This window comes from Amblyomma mixtum, chromosome 2 (assembly GCF_055824585.1).
Source record: "Amblyomma mixtum isolate Tamu chromosome 2, ASM5582458v1, whole genome shotgun sequence".
Taxonomy (NCBI): Eukaryota; Metazoa; Arthropoda; class Arachnida; order Ixodida; family Ixodidae; genus Amblyomma; species Amblyomma mixtum.
Genome location: NC_143013.1, coordinates 33,801,473 through 33,816,480, shown reverse-complemented (window position 1 = coordinate 33,816,480; position 15,008 = coordinate 33,801,473). Strand labels below are relative to the sequence as shown.

General features: G+C 48.6%; 1 protein-coding gene across 1 annotated transcript; it reads right to left on the bottom strand.

Moving 5' to 3' along the window:
* Window positions 1-234: 234 nt before the first annotated feature.
* LOC149358916 (uncharacterized) lies at window positions 235-14,741 on the bottom strand. Its single transcript, XM_089567589.1, has 3 exons — window positions 14,385-14,741; window positions 13,169-13,279; window positions 235-427 (listed from the first exon to the last, which is right to left on the bottom strand). Exons 1-3 carry the CDS (start codon window positions 14,480-14,482, stop codon window positions 235-237), a joined length of 402 nt encoding a protein of 133 aa, XP_089423715.1. The 5' UTR covers window positions 14,483-14,741.
* Window positions 14,742-15,008: the final 267 nt, after the last annotated feature.

Here is a 15,008-nt window from a genome sequence, read left to right as displayed (position 1 = left end):
GAGACCAGTTACACAGTCTAGTGTCTGAAATGTAAAATGAACAGTGTATACTGAACGAAAGAGACCAGTTACACAGTCTAGTGTCTCAAATGGAAAATAAAGAGTGTATACCGAATACATGATATCCATTACACAGTCTAGTGTCTGAAATGGAAAATGAACAGTGCATAATGAATAAATGAAACCCATCACACTCTGTCTAGCACCTGAAATCCTACGAACTCCTGCGAATTTTCAGTGGTCTCGCGCGATGGCACTGCCGTTGCAACCTTGTGTTTCTTGAAGTAACTTGCATCCTGCTGTCCCTTTGTGCAGGTGTGAAAGAGCACTCCACGCTGGGTAGTGGCCCCACCACGACCAATGTCCACGCACCTCCTTGTCCTCGGCCTGGGACTGAAATCTCCGCTCCTCCCATCCGTGCCACTGCCTGCGAGGGTGGAGATTACATATGGTCGTTACAACTCCGATGACGCATTCCTCATTCAATGCACGTGACTCTGCCATTATTAGTACGGCAGCATCTCTGTGCGGTAGGCCCCGCACATGCCAGAAAATGTCTGCCATTCCCGAATCATTAATTACCAGGAGGCTACATACGTTTCGTTCACAGAAACAACGCTCCTTTGCGCGCGCCATTACCGACAGGTCCCTTCCCGACCTGTCAATCTCACCGATACGGGGCACCAGGAATCCCAAATGTAACAACCCTCCAACGCTTTTGCGTGCTACTGTATACGTACGCTAAAGCATCCCACAAGTTTTTGGCTTGCGCTTCTACACCTACAACAAAGCCATTCCCGTTCAAAAGGTTCCCGGCCATCTTGCCTCGCCGCGCGGACACCTTTTTCACCGCCGAACAATCGCACCGATCGTGTTTCAAGTTGCGGCTTTGGCATTCCGACCTTTCTTTTATCTGCACGGACGAAACACCATGACGGGGCTGGTGCCCCACGTGCTTTCGCACTTCCGCCCTAGTGCGCCCGCTCCACGGCCCACGCGTAGCACGTTTCTGCTGCCACGCCCGATGGCGAGATAACCGCATCCCCCGCGCATGCTCGGTTTCGGTCTTCTTCGCTTCCCTTCTATCAGCACTCGCGGACGCCGACAAGAACCAGAGCCGCACGGTAGCCGAGTGGTTAGCGCGCCAGTTGGCAATGCTTGGGCGACTATCCCCACCGACCTTGGTTCGATTCCCAGCGCAGGCACAGCGGATCGCTGTCGAAAAAACTGCGCCTGGTGATCCCACCAGCGTCACAGCTCGGCCGCCGTGTGGGGAGGACAAGGGGAGGATCTGTGCTTTTTCGCACAGCTCTTCTTCTCGCTGTCCCCCGGGTATCCAGAGGGCGGATGCCCGTTGCTCCTGCGGAGGTTTCCCCGGGGGAGGAGGTTTCTTTTTCTTTCCCATCGTTCCGAATTCAAGGGAGGAGTCCGCAGCAACCACACACTGACCAGACGTCCGAGAGACACCACGTGCACACGCTCTTTTTTTTTTTTACTGGACGTTTTGTTCCATGAACGTTCATGAAAAACAAAACGACCAGCAAACAAAAAAAGAATGGTACGTGATGCCTTTCGGATGTCTGGCCGGTGTTTGGTTGCTATTACGGACTTCTACGGTACCTGCAGCAGCATGTTGATACTGAATTGCATCCGAAAACGCTACGTACGGTTTTTTTTTAATGCACTCATATCCTGATGTTCCATAAAAAAAAAAAGAGAAAAAGGGCGTACGCAGTGTGATTCGTATTTCTGCCCAGTGTGTGCTTGCTGCGGTCTTTCAGGCACCTGCAGCAGCGTGCCCTTTCGTATCATAATATCTAGCACATTCATGAAAGTACGCACAATACAGCGGCTGCACTCCTCATTGTCTCTCTCTGCACTGTCAACATCTTCGTGTCTTGTATTGTTGCTGTATTAGCGCGCGCACTGCACAACGTAAAATTCACTAGCTCTAGTTATTGCTTTGCCAGCTGGTCCATATCGCCTTGCTACAACTGAGCAACGTAAGGTGCAGGCTGCAGACAATCATTGGAATTTACTCTCCTTGTGCGAATGGCTCACCACTTCCAATTATCACAGTCCGTTGCAACTGCCGAATTGATGGCCACTTGCCACAAAAGTCTGCGAGTCTTCTCTAATTACTGGCCTCCGTCTTGAATGCGCTACGTAGTTCTACATTGTGCAGTTCACGCGGTGCTACAGCAATATTGCATCTCACAAACATGGGGAAAGTGCAGAGAGAGTCGATGAGGACCGCAGCCACTGTAAACAATTTCCTTTTATGGTGATCATTTTATATCGCTATACTAATAGGCATGCCGCTGCAAATACCATAATAGACCGCAGCGAGCACACATCAGAAAGACACTAGGCAGACCTTTTTTTTTTTTTTTTACGGGACATCAGGATATGAGAGGTTGCTAAAACAATTATCCAGGAACAAAAAACCAGACGCGTACGTCGCGTTTCCAGATGTCCGGTCGATGTACGCTCGCAGCTGTCCTCCACGGCACCTCCAGCACCGTGCCAATCAACGTCCTGCGGTCGCAATCAGTAGTTCCCCGCTGAATTTACTCATGCAGCACAGTCGTCTCGCGTACCCCGTATCTTTCGTTTGGCCCGTGGAAACTCGTTTTTCTCGCGCCGACATTCCGCCGCTTCGATTTTGCAGTTTCTGCATGTTTTACCCTCCATAGCAACTACTTCGCTCTAGAGAAGCCTGCAGGCAGTGGTGCGCAGCTGCCGGGAAACTAGCAAAACGCGACCGTGAAGGATGTATATAGTGAGTGTTCAACTTCAGACTTTACACATCTTTTTTTCTTCTAAAATAGGCTTTCTGTGTTCGAAAAGTACTTTTTTCGCACTGTCGGCGGTGTAGTACTTAAGAATGCAGCTACTACGTGCTATCTAGCAAGACGATAAACCAATATTCAATAGCTATCTTCTAAACTGTTACTGTTACAAACCTTGATTATTAAAGGTGCAGTGAAGAAAAATCTGAACACGTTCCGAGCATTGTTAGAAACTGCGACTTATTGCCTTGTGTGGCCGATTTCTCTAATTCAATCGAATTAACGTCCGGCTCCCGCCATTATTTTTTGACTTCTCCCCCGTACGGTGGGCGTAGTCGACCAATGCGTGGAGTGCCTTCAGCCAGTCCCGTGGAAGCTTTATTTTGTCTTTTTGGTTTCCGCGAATAAATAGTTTCATTCGCAGATAATGTAGTCGCAAAATAGGCCCGAAGAAATAAAAATACGCGCGGACTATTTGCTACTATACTCCGTCTCACTACATGTTTGCAGCACTACGAAAGGTAGAGCTCTCTCGTCCAATCAGGATGGCGCGCACTACATTAGTGTGTTCCTACGCGCCTGTTGCTCGATCCACCTGGCTGGACATTAGGTGGCTCGTTCCATATAAAAGAAGGCGTACTGCTAATTAGCTTCTTTCTACATCTAGCAGGGGGCGCTTGATGTCTGTTTATTTTTGTACAGGCAGACGCACTGGCCCCACTTTTTCTTTTTTTTCTGTCGCCACCTGTTTGTATCATTTCCTCTGTTGTCACGTCACAGTTATTTTCAATGTTCCTGCTATGTTTAAATGAATTTATTTATTCCAGCATGGCCACTACACTATTAAGCAAATGCAGGCCGGGGCAGCCGAATGTCGATGTTGGCAAAATGCACAACCCCATGCGCTGCGTTAAAGTCAACGCACAAGCGGTCAAAATTAATCCGGAGCCGTCTGCTACGGTGTCTGCAATATCTCATAAGAGACGCTGCGAGGGTACTCCGACTTTCGCGCGTACGTTAGCACATTAATGGGGCTCATCACAACTCCACTCAACTCTGCTGGTTTGTGTCGTCGTCCAGGTTGACAACAACAGATGGTCCTTGGTCAACAGCATCATCAATGACATGGTCCAGTTTCCTCACTAATAGCATGCTGCACGTAATTCTTCCATTTCTCAGTAGTCACTTGCATGATGCCTTGCCAAACCAGAGGCTCCACGTCTTAGAGCTTAAGCGTCTTGTTTTGACTGGCGACGAAGCCCTTGACATCGCTCCGAACAAACTCTATCGGGTTCGATTGGCAGTGGTAGGTTGGCAAGCGCACATCGAGACGGCCAGCAGCTTCGGCGCTGCAGTCCACACGGTATCGGTCCCCACCTGTGTTCACGTTGTTGCCAAGCTTCATGAGCTCGGCCTTCACCATGTCGCTACTCCACGCGACCCGTTTTCCAGGCAGCCAAGTCTATGTCCTTTTTTGAGGCTAGTCATCCGCCGCACTTTATCCTGCTTCACAGAATGATATGGCGCGTTGTCCATCGCTGTAACGCAGCCGGCTTCTTCAGGGACAACATTCGGCCCGCCTTCAACGTCTGCGTTGTCCACTGGTAAAGCGTTCGCTCGCTCACCTGAGTGAGTTTTACCCTCCTCTTGGTGAGCGCATTCGTACTTGAACTGCCCCCGTTCTCGACACGAAGCACTTCAAGAAGCCAACTGCGATGGTCTGCTTAGAAAAACAGCGCACTGTCGGTATAGGGCACACTGACGACACAACCGACTCGGCCGGCGCCATGTTGGAAAATGGCGATGCATCACTACCTCGCAGCAAGCCTCCGCAGAGCTGTGTTCGTACGGGCTTTGTCTGTTAATTTCACCAGTGATTGAAGCACTCTATACCACCTAAATCTACCAGTCCACATTATGGTTTGGTTTGGTTTATGGGGTTTAACGTCCCAAAGCGACTAAGGCTATGAGAGACGCCGTAGTGGAGGGCTCCGGAAATTTCGACCACGTGGGGTTCTTTAACGTTCACTGACATCGCATCGCACAGTACACGGGCCTCGAATTTCTCCTCCAAAGAAATTCAGCCGCCGCGGCCGGGATCGAACCCACGTCTTTCGGGCCAGCAGCCGAGCACCATAGCCACTGAGCCACCGCGGCGGCTTAGTCCACATTATGCTTTCAGTTGCTGTGCTCATTGTTTGATTAATAGTCCTACACTGCTCAAATATTCGAGGGACTATTTTTTGTGTTCCTGCAGCCCTGATTGGACGAGAGTGCTCTGCCTTCCGTAGTGCTGCAAACATCTTGTGAGACGAAGCATACGTATTAATCCGCCGATGGCACAGCGGCAAGCCGCCACGGCACAGGGTGGCGCGTTGGTCGACTCCGCCCACCGTACGGGGAGAATTCAAAACAAAAAAAAAAGGTGGGAGCCGGACGTTGATTTGATTTAATTAGGGAAATCGACCACGCAGGGCAATAAATCGCAGTTTCTAAGAATGCGAGAAACGTGTAGATTGAGTTCCCGCGGCAAAAAGACGAGTTCAGATTTCGCTTCACTGCACCTTTAAGAGGCCTGCAGCCCACAGTAGCATCCAAAGTTTTTACAATAATAACGGCTACCCTCAGCGCTGTGGCACAACAAACGTTGTCTGTTTCGACGTCTTACATGCACTAGGGAGTTTGCTGTGCCTCCAAGCTTCTTGAAAGAGCGTGCATTTTGCCTCGATGTAGCCACGTAACTCGTCGAAATAGCCAAGATTTGTTGGCCCACACCGTCGAGGGTAAGCGTATTTTCGAAATTATAAAAACTGATGTAGAAATTACGATAGGCTACAGGGGTCTCAATAACTAAGCAGCCTACTAGTAATAGTTAAAAAGACAGCTAATGAGTATTTGTTAATCAGCCTGCTATTTAGAATGTGTTAGCTGTATTCTGATGTAATACTCAGCTGACAATTCTAAGCCGAAAAAAAGTGTTCTAACTCATTACTTTTATTTTTAAGAAATCCTGTACTGTCTTCGGGGACACACCCTAATGGCCTAGCCTTCTAAAACATTTTCTGCGTACGGTCGTCCACACACCTGCTGAGAGCACTTGCATCATATAGCTCGGACCTAGGACCGGAACCACACCGGGGGAGGTTTCGCAATACATTCCGGCCTGTATGTCTCCGCAGCAGTCAATGCAAAAACTGTGCTCATTTCTTTTTCTTTTTTTATTACAATTATAACGTTCATCCTGCCTTCGACTTCGAATTGCTCACGCAAGGCAACCCTCGGAATATAACATCAGTCTCTCGTACTTTTCATAACACTCACTCTTCATCGAAAGCACACTTGTGCAGTTTTCGAGAATTCAGTTCGGAGCTAACACTTACACTCACCCGATTATTCGGGTCAGTTGCTATAGCATTTTCGAAATGTAAACGTTACCTTTGACAGAACGAGCACTCGGTTTCCATTACTTATTCTTCAGGCGGGAAAAGCATTTGTAGCATGGTGTTAGTAACAACTTTACTTTCAAGCAAAAAATGAAGTGAAATCAGCTCTTTCCCGGCTGTTGGTTGGGTGGACGATTAGGTTTTCCGTGCTTTGCTGAGGGTGTTGTCCAGAGGCGGGGGGGGGGGGGGGGCTTGGGATGTATCTGCTTGTGTTTGTGGAGGATAGCCAGCAGTACAACGGGCTTCAGACAGTTCTTGTAGAGTGTTACGGACCCACATGCGGAGGAGCCTGTTGGTTGAAGTTCATTGAGGCGGATTTAGGCCCGATTTGTCATCAGCATCAGCCTGACTACGCCCACTGCAGGACAAAGGCCGCTCCCATTTCTCTCCAATTTACCCTGTCCTTTCCCAGCTGCGGCCACCGTATTACTACACATTTCTTGATCTCATCCTCCCACTTAACTTTCTGCAACCCCCTGCTGAGCTTGCCTTCTCTTAGAATCCACTCCGTTACCCATCAGGGCCAGCGGTTACCTTGCCTTCGCATTACATGCCCATTTCTGCCTCTTGATTTCGACTAGAATGTCATTAACCCGCGTTTGTTCCCTCGCCCGCTTCCGATTTGTTAACGTCACGCCTATTATTTTTCTTTGCATAGCTCGCTGCGTTGTCTTTAAGCTGAACCCTCTTTGTTACCCTCCACGCTTCTGCCCCATAGGTGAGTACCGGTAAGATACATTGGTTGTAGACTTCTCTCTTGAGGGGTATTGGTAAACTGCCATATGCGCTTCACCTCATTCTTATTCTTCTAGTTAGTTCCCTCTCATGATCATGATCAGCTGTCACTACCTGCCCTAAACAGCCATATTGTCTTCCTAGACGGTTGAGCATAACTCATTGATCATACTTTGCAGTTCATACCCTGATCGACTTAGCAAGGCAATATCATCAGCGAGTCGCAGATTACTAAGGTATTCTCCGCTAAATCTTATCCCCATCTGTTCACATTCCGGGCCCCGGAATACCTCCTGTAAACATGCGGTTAATAGCATAGGCGAGATCGTCTCTCCCTGTCTTATTAGCACGTTTACTCTTTCCTCTTCTATCTTTGTGAGGTGGAATATAGGGCAGTGAGTATACCATTCTGCTAATCACGAATGCTTGTTTGGTATTTTTTTGATTAGCCTGATGCTTTGATGTGTCATGACCGTGTGTTTGGACAAACGTTCCCAGATGCGGAGTTTCTGTACCTCCGATACTGGGAGGCCGTCGACCGTCACTTGTATAGAGGGTTTTCCCTTTTTGTGACGGCCCGCAGTCGGGTGGAGCAGCAGGATTCGGTCAGCGAGTGTGCAAGGCCTATACAGGCCACGCAGTCCGTACCGCTTCCGCTTGGAGGCTTTCCTCCATTTCGCCGGCATTTTGCCGTGGTCGTCTGCGTAGGAGTGGGATCCGCTCTAATTTTCGGCCCATGGGTATGGGAGTGGTGTCGAAGAGTAGTGGAGATAAAACTCAGCCTTGAGATGTGCCCCTGCTTTCTAGAGCTAACGAGGGGGATTGTGTGGACCCAAACCATATCTCCGCCGTCCTGTTACTCATAAAGGCGGTTAAATACGCGTGTGTTCTAGCCCCTACACCTCAGTAAGATAGTGCGTTTAGTCTGGTTTCGTGCGTCTGCCGTGTCTCAGGTGTAGAATTTCTTCTGAGTAGGGGTGTGCGAATATTCGAAATTTTCGAATATAATTCGAATATTATTTTTTATTAATCGTGTTCGATTCGAAATCCCCATATTCGTGTTGTTTCGATTATTCGACACGACGCGAATATTCGTATCTAGCCGAATATTCTACTGCGAGCACCGGCGTTCATTTCGGTCCGCAAGTCCTATCGACAGAGACATAACAACATGGTGGCGCCCAGAGCAATGCGTAACGTTGGGTTCTAGGCACTACAGTTGGGCCATGCAGTAGCTGACTGCACTGGTGAACTTTTTTGTGGCTATACCTGCGAAGCTGGTATAGTCAGAGCAGTGCACGAAATACCTCGCAATACGAGCCAGTTCAGTGCCAATTGAGAGGGCGTTTTCTGTAGCTGGAGAAGTTGTTTCAGCTAGAAGGGAACTACGTCTGCCTGACCAAGTAGAGCAGCCGACAACCTTTTATGTTCATCCCAGCAACGCGCTTTTGTGCTTATGGCAAGCTAGCCTTGATCAATGCTGTGTCCTAGCCACCTTCTCTGATATTTTCACTCTTCTAAGAACAGTGCTCGAGACTGATACTTTTTGTGCAGCCACACGCACCTTTCGTGCTCATTTCATCACTGATAGTTGAACTGTGATGTTCTTGGGTGCTCAAATAAATGTTTTGTAGTGGTTAAATGTGTCTCTCCTTGATTATTCGTATTCGATTCGTATTCGAAAAATTTGATATTCGCACACCCCTACTTCTGAGATTTGAAGCATCACGTCCTGCGTCGTGTACAGTTTGCTTCTAAATACCAGCCTCGCATGGGGGAATAGGCCGTGTTTTTGCATGTGGGTTTGGAAACGGCCGAGGATAGCGTGTTCGTACAGTTTTCCTAGGCACGAGGTGACCGACATGGAACGGAGGCTTGCCAATTGAACTGGTTTACCTGGTTTTAGAATAAAGGTGACCTTAGCGTAGGTCCATTCCGGGAGGGGGTGCCCCTCTCCAGTGTTCATCGAAAAGCTTGGTTACGGCTTGAACCAAATTTTCGTCCAGGTTCAGTAATTCAGGTTGGTGATTTTATCCACGCCCGGCGCCGACATGGTGCGCAGCTTGTGCATACCTACTCTCACTTCCCTTGTCGATATGTCTTCGTCAAACACGGGGTTCAGAGGGCTTGAGTATTTGAGGGGTAGGCTTCTAGCTGTGGTTGTGAGATACCCGTCTTCTAAGTTTTGGATCAAAGCGCTGTCTTCCACATTTAATTTCTTGGCGCTGCGATTTACGTTACGTTGTTGGGAGTCTTTAGTGTTTTATGCTTCTAAGAGGCAACGTAGAAGCTTCCACGTGTTTTTCAGTCCCAGATTTGCAACCGCATGGAAGAAAATCCAGATTTGCTTCCATGCAGTTGCAAATCTGGTCCCACTGTTGACGGGTTAGGTGTACTGCGTGTGCTTCAATCTTTTTCCTAAGGCTGCTATCCTTAGTTTAAGAGGCCGTGTTTGTTTTTCAGCCATCTTTTTTGCATACTGGAATGTGTTTCCCACATGTGGACAAGTCTGCTGTCCACGATTTTCGTTTCCCGATTACTCGGGATGTGGCACTTCCGACGTCCTATGTGAGTGCATTCACCCAGTTTGCAAGGTTCTCTATCTCAGTAGTGGATTTCTTCCGGAGATTCCTGAATTTATCCCAGTCTGTGATTTTTAGTGTCCTTTTTACAGAGGGAGAGATTGACTTCAGTGCGGCAGTTGTTTGAATGTTGTAGTCGTCGCTGCCTAGGGAGGTCTGCGTGTTGGTTCACAAACACTGTGCGATGTTTTTGGTGATCGTGGGATTGGGTTGGTGTTTAGCTGCGCGCTGTTGTGTATCGTTAACGGGTTAGGGCCTCATTTTGCATTAATGTCCAGTGTTGCGATTCTTTTCTGCACTTTTGCTTGTAACCCCAGCTTACGTTTCTTGCGTTAAAATCTCCTCGGGTTCTTCGCGCGGTTGTTTAGCACTTTTGTAATAACCGCAAGCGGAGGGGGCGAAGGGGGGGGCTCCGCTGCTTTTTGGCGCGCTGTACGTGTTGAGGATGAACAAGCTGGGGCTTCTTCTGCTTTGGGACGGAGGGGGAGATGCAACGGTTTGTCTGATGTTGCCATCAGACCTCGGGATGCATCGGGCGGTTGGTGTGTGTGTAGTGTTTTATGGCGCACAGGCAACTAAGGCCATCATGCGCCAAGCATACGGTGTTACGAAAATTTTTCCGCCGAATTTTATAGAAAAGTGAAGAATCATCGGTGGTGTAGGGGGCCTAGAACGTTAGTGCGACCTAGTGATCACATAGGAAAGAATTTCTAGAAATGGCTAATAGTAAAACCTTTAAAGAGGGTTGGAAACCTCAGCAGCTATCCTTGTTGTCTTGTTTTGTTAGCAGGAATTGGTCCGTAAGGTGTGTGTGGCCTATTCGGAGATGACAGAGAACCACTTGCTTGAAACGTTCCTGCTGCACACATGACTTCCATTCACCCTAAAGCTATCTTTACCAACCGCAGTTTGCTATTTACTTCGTTTTTCCAAGGCGAATGCCCTTTTTTTTCTTAATTTACGTTGTACTAAATTCGTGCAATCCTTAAATGGTATACATTGTTTATTTTGTCTTCCCACAAGCTTCAGCAGCGCACAAATCTGCTCTGTCGTTGCCTTTCATTCTGACATGACTGGGGACCCAGCATAATTTTGTCTTTTGCTATGTTGTGAATGGTGTCACCCAGTGACGGAGTGATTGCACTTCTAGAGTGAAGAGATGTCAGTACCATTAGGGGGCCTGTGTAAATAATACTGTTCGTGAGATTCTCGTTTACTATTTTTCCTGCAGCTGCACAAATGTCAGGACAGCGCCCGTCCTGTGTTTTTCGTGTTCCTTCTGTCCTCGTTCCGTAGCGCTGTTTTGAATCTATTTGTCAGGTAATGTGTCCTGTATATTGAGATTCTCGCATATCTCTTCGAATCGCAATACCAGTGGCCAGGTAGCTTGCGGTTTGTGGGTAAATAATATTCAACAACGACATTTCGCCACAACTGGATAGTATATATGTTTTGGTAGCGATTCTTCTGTATTCAAGGGAGGTTTCATTTATTTCTGCACAGAGGTTGACTATGGGAGTTGTTCTGTATGCGCCACATGAGAGCGCTAGGCCTCAGTTTTGTACTCAATCCAATTTTTACGGCATGACAGACCTGCCCAACCGTACAGTGAACCCATAATCTAATAAGGAACGTACCAAACTGACAGTTGCAGGCGGAGTGCTCAGGCGGTCGCATTTATGATAAGGACATCAGCTTTATCTTGTTGTGTTTTGATAAGCAAGTGGTAGGAAAGGTGATAACCCAATCGGCTGGTGATTCGGGCGTCTGTCATGTTAAGGGTTCCCCTCTTCGACAGGCCGCGTGATTGCATATAGCAAATCTGCGAATAAAGCCTGCCGTTAATTTCGGTTTCCTTGTCTAGGAGTTCTGTATCAGGGTGGCACCCAAAGTGTCTTGTATATATAGAGGCCAAGGATTGCGAGTCTGTTGGCCAGGGGTGTGTCGCAGTGTATGCGTAGAACCCGAGGCAGTTCTCTGATCACGTGGAGTGATCATTCGAATGGAAAACACTTAAGGCCCATAAAGGTCAGTTTCGAAGTGACAATATCAATTGTATATTGTAAAGTATTTTATGCCTCTCCTATGGAGCCTTTTGTCGTCCATGAAGTGGTGTCGTAGGTGTATAGTGCCGCGCGGAGGTCAGGTATGATAGTGGGCTAACGCTATTTTCAGTAGGAGGGAGCAGAGAACTGCACCTTGTGGAGTGCCACCTTTATTAACCCTCCCAATCCAGAACACTCCACAAGGTGCAGTTCCTGGCTAAACAACTCACCAACATACCTGACCTGGATGGGGACGGATGGTATAGTGCTGGCTGGAAAACATGTTCAAACAGTTTTTTCACGCAACTGATGAGGGAGACAGGGAAAAGGTTTCGGAGGATGACTGCCTTGCTGGGTTTGGGAATAAAAGTGATGTGTGCATGTTTCCAGGTGGAGGGCAGCGCTCCATCAGTTCCTAAAGTGAGGTGTCGTCAAGGTTGCGGAGGACCCTGTGTGTCATGTGGTCTGGTCCGGGGGCTGCTGGGCGGCGTATGGTAATCAGTGATCGTTCGACTTCATCAAGGGTGTTGTCCTTGTCGAGGTTCGGATTAGGCCGAGGGGGCCCAGGACAAGTGATTCCGTCCCAATCGATAGAATTGTTTTCGCAGTGCATATGTCTTGTAGAGTTCGGTTGATGTCAGTGCCCTTTTTGTAGATCAAGGTAGCGAGACGGTTCTCGCAATCACAAAGAGAACAAGGAAGAGGAAAGCCTCAGGGTGCTTGCCAGCGTTTCGGCAAGAAGACTTCGTATGGCCCAGGTGAACAGAAGCCCCCTTCCCCTTCCTTGTTCACTTTGTGTCTTTTGTAGATCAACGTAGAGCCCTGCTTCTTTTTTTAAGTATACATAACAACGGTCGTGGCTAGAACGCCACGATTTGTTGGGAGATCATAAATGACCCCTTTAATGTACAGGTTGCTTGTTCCTGCGTAACTGCGTTTGGTGTGAAATTCTTCTGTCTGAATGTATTGTTCGACTCCTTGGTGAGTGGTATATGGTGTACGTGACGGTGGAGATGAGCCTGTTGGTTGTGAATGGCCTCTTGGGGGGGGGGGGGGGGGGGGGGGGGGGGGTTACGCTTTCTGGACGACGTATACCTTCGTGCGTGTCCTACTGACGTGCACTGATGGATGACTATGTGAGCAGCCTATCCGTCAAGCTCACCAAGACAGCACAGGCATAACTGTGTGTGCCCACCCTCCGCCATTCCTAGAAAAGCTTTTCCCGCCAAAAAAAATAAAACGGTTGAAAGTAATCGCTCGTTCTGTTTGTCGTCTCTCTGCTTCAGGCCTTCCTGTCAAGGTTATCGCTTCACTTCAAGAATCACACACAAGCATGATTGCTCTCTCAGTATACCAAAAACAGGTTTCCTTGTGATACTTCATAAATATCACGGCTGCAACACCGCTGTCGCTGTATGCATGAGGAGCACATACTATAGACATATAAAAAAACTGCGCTTTCCGCAGTCCTGTTGCTACTCGCCCCACTGTCAGAGTTTGTGCTTCGTCTACAGACCATTCAGTAAACTGTGCTGCATTCTTGCGCGGCCTGAAATGAATGATGTGCTCACCGTGTGCTTGTCTTCGGTGAGCTCTGCCATCCGAAGCTGCACTTGGAGCTACGTGGAGAACACGTCCAGCACCTCCAGGCATCCAACGCCGCGCTCGTAAACAGTCGTGTCCTGCGCAAATTCGTTACGGGGGCTTCAAACAGCAGCCCTGATGTCACACTTTTCCAGAGCACATGGTTAGCGCGGTGCGAGCAACGGCGAGCCCCTACTGCAGCTGCGTCGGCGCGTCTTTCCAGTAATGCAAGTTTGGATAGCTTCGTGGCTTGTATACTATAAGTAGCACTTGAGAGAAAACGCTCGTTCTGTCGTCGTCTCTCTGCCCCAGGTAGTTTTGTGAAAATTAGTCATTCCATTGCAAAAATCACACTGAAGAACATGATTGGTCCATCATTAATACACCAAAAATGGTTGCCTTGTGAAAGTTCATAAACATATGGTTACAACACAAGTGTGACAGTACGGGGAGCGCATACTAAACGCATCCAAGAAAAGATGTCAGGGTTTTAACTTGGTTAAACCTACTAGTGCGAAAGCTCTAGTTTTTGCCTATACCAAGTATTCTTTGGTCCCAATAGGCTAAGGTCAAATTTCGGGTGTGGCCCGGGTCATACTTTGGAAATGCCTCAATTCAAATTTGGAGGTCGCCATCGTGTTTGGCTTGGTCAATTATGGTTGGACATAGATTTTGGTACAAAGTTGAGTGAAACCGTGGGTAGGGTGTGTGCCTCATGTAGGGCATTTTTGGTCAAAGAGAAATACGCTCTGTTTAGCGTTTGACCTTTCGCCACATCCGTGCGCAGTGCGCATTTGAAAGGAGGGGTACATAAGGCGCGCTTCCCCATAGAACAGGCGCAGACACTCGCCATAGAAGGAGAAGAAAAAGCAACAGTCGGACGGCGCAGAAACACCCTGGCCAATCCCCCGCCATGGGTATGTGCCATTAAGCCTGAGGACATCGTCATCATCATCAACACCGATCCAGAAGTGGTAGCTTGGGAGTTGGCTGAAAAGCAGCGAGAGCTTTTCGCTTTGAGATATCCAGGCTTAACCTTAGCTAAGCCACTGCCAAATTTTTTAGTCGGTGTTTCGCACTAAAATTTCACTCTACGCTGTCCTGCTTTTACTCGTCCGACTGTACGTGCTCGTGCTTCGTCTACAGACCGTATAGCTGCGGGTGCGGCATTCTCGCGCGGGCTGAAATGAGTGAGCTGCTCACCGTGTGCCTGTCCTCGGCGACGGTGAGCTCTGTGCCGTCCGAAGCCGCACTTGGAGAACGCGTCCAGCACCTTCAGTCATCCAACGCCGCTTTTGCATACAGTCGTGACCTGCGCAAGTTCATTAGGGGGGCTTGACACAGCAGCCTCTTGGCAGCCATGACGTCACACTTTTTCACAGCACGCGGTTAGCCCGGTGTCACCTACGGCGCGCCCCTGCTGCAGCTGCATCGATGCGTCCTTCAAGTAGCGGAAGCACGGATAGCACAGTCACCTGGTGTACTATATGGTAGCTGGCCACTTCAATCTGCTGCATTGCAATATGTAGTTTTGTGACCGGCGAAACAGGACGCAGGGGGTATTTGCTCGGATAAAAATGGTTGCAAAAGTTAATTAGAGTGTGCCTCCACCGTGTAACACATCGTGTGTGGCGCTGACGAGCTGTGATACCCTTTCGAAAGGATAGGAATCTCTAGAGGGCATGGGTCAGTGCGGCACAGCTATCTCGATCGACATAAGACACTTTCCGAAAACGACTTTCTTCGCTCGGACCATTTCGTCAACGTCGGCTGCAGGACAAGTCTCACACTGTTGAGGACCCTCGGAAAACATCATTGAAACGAGAG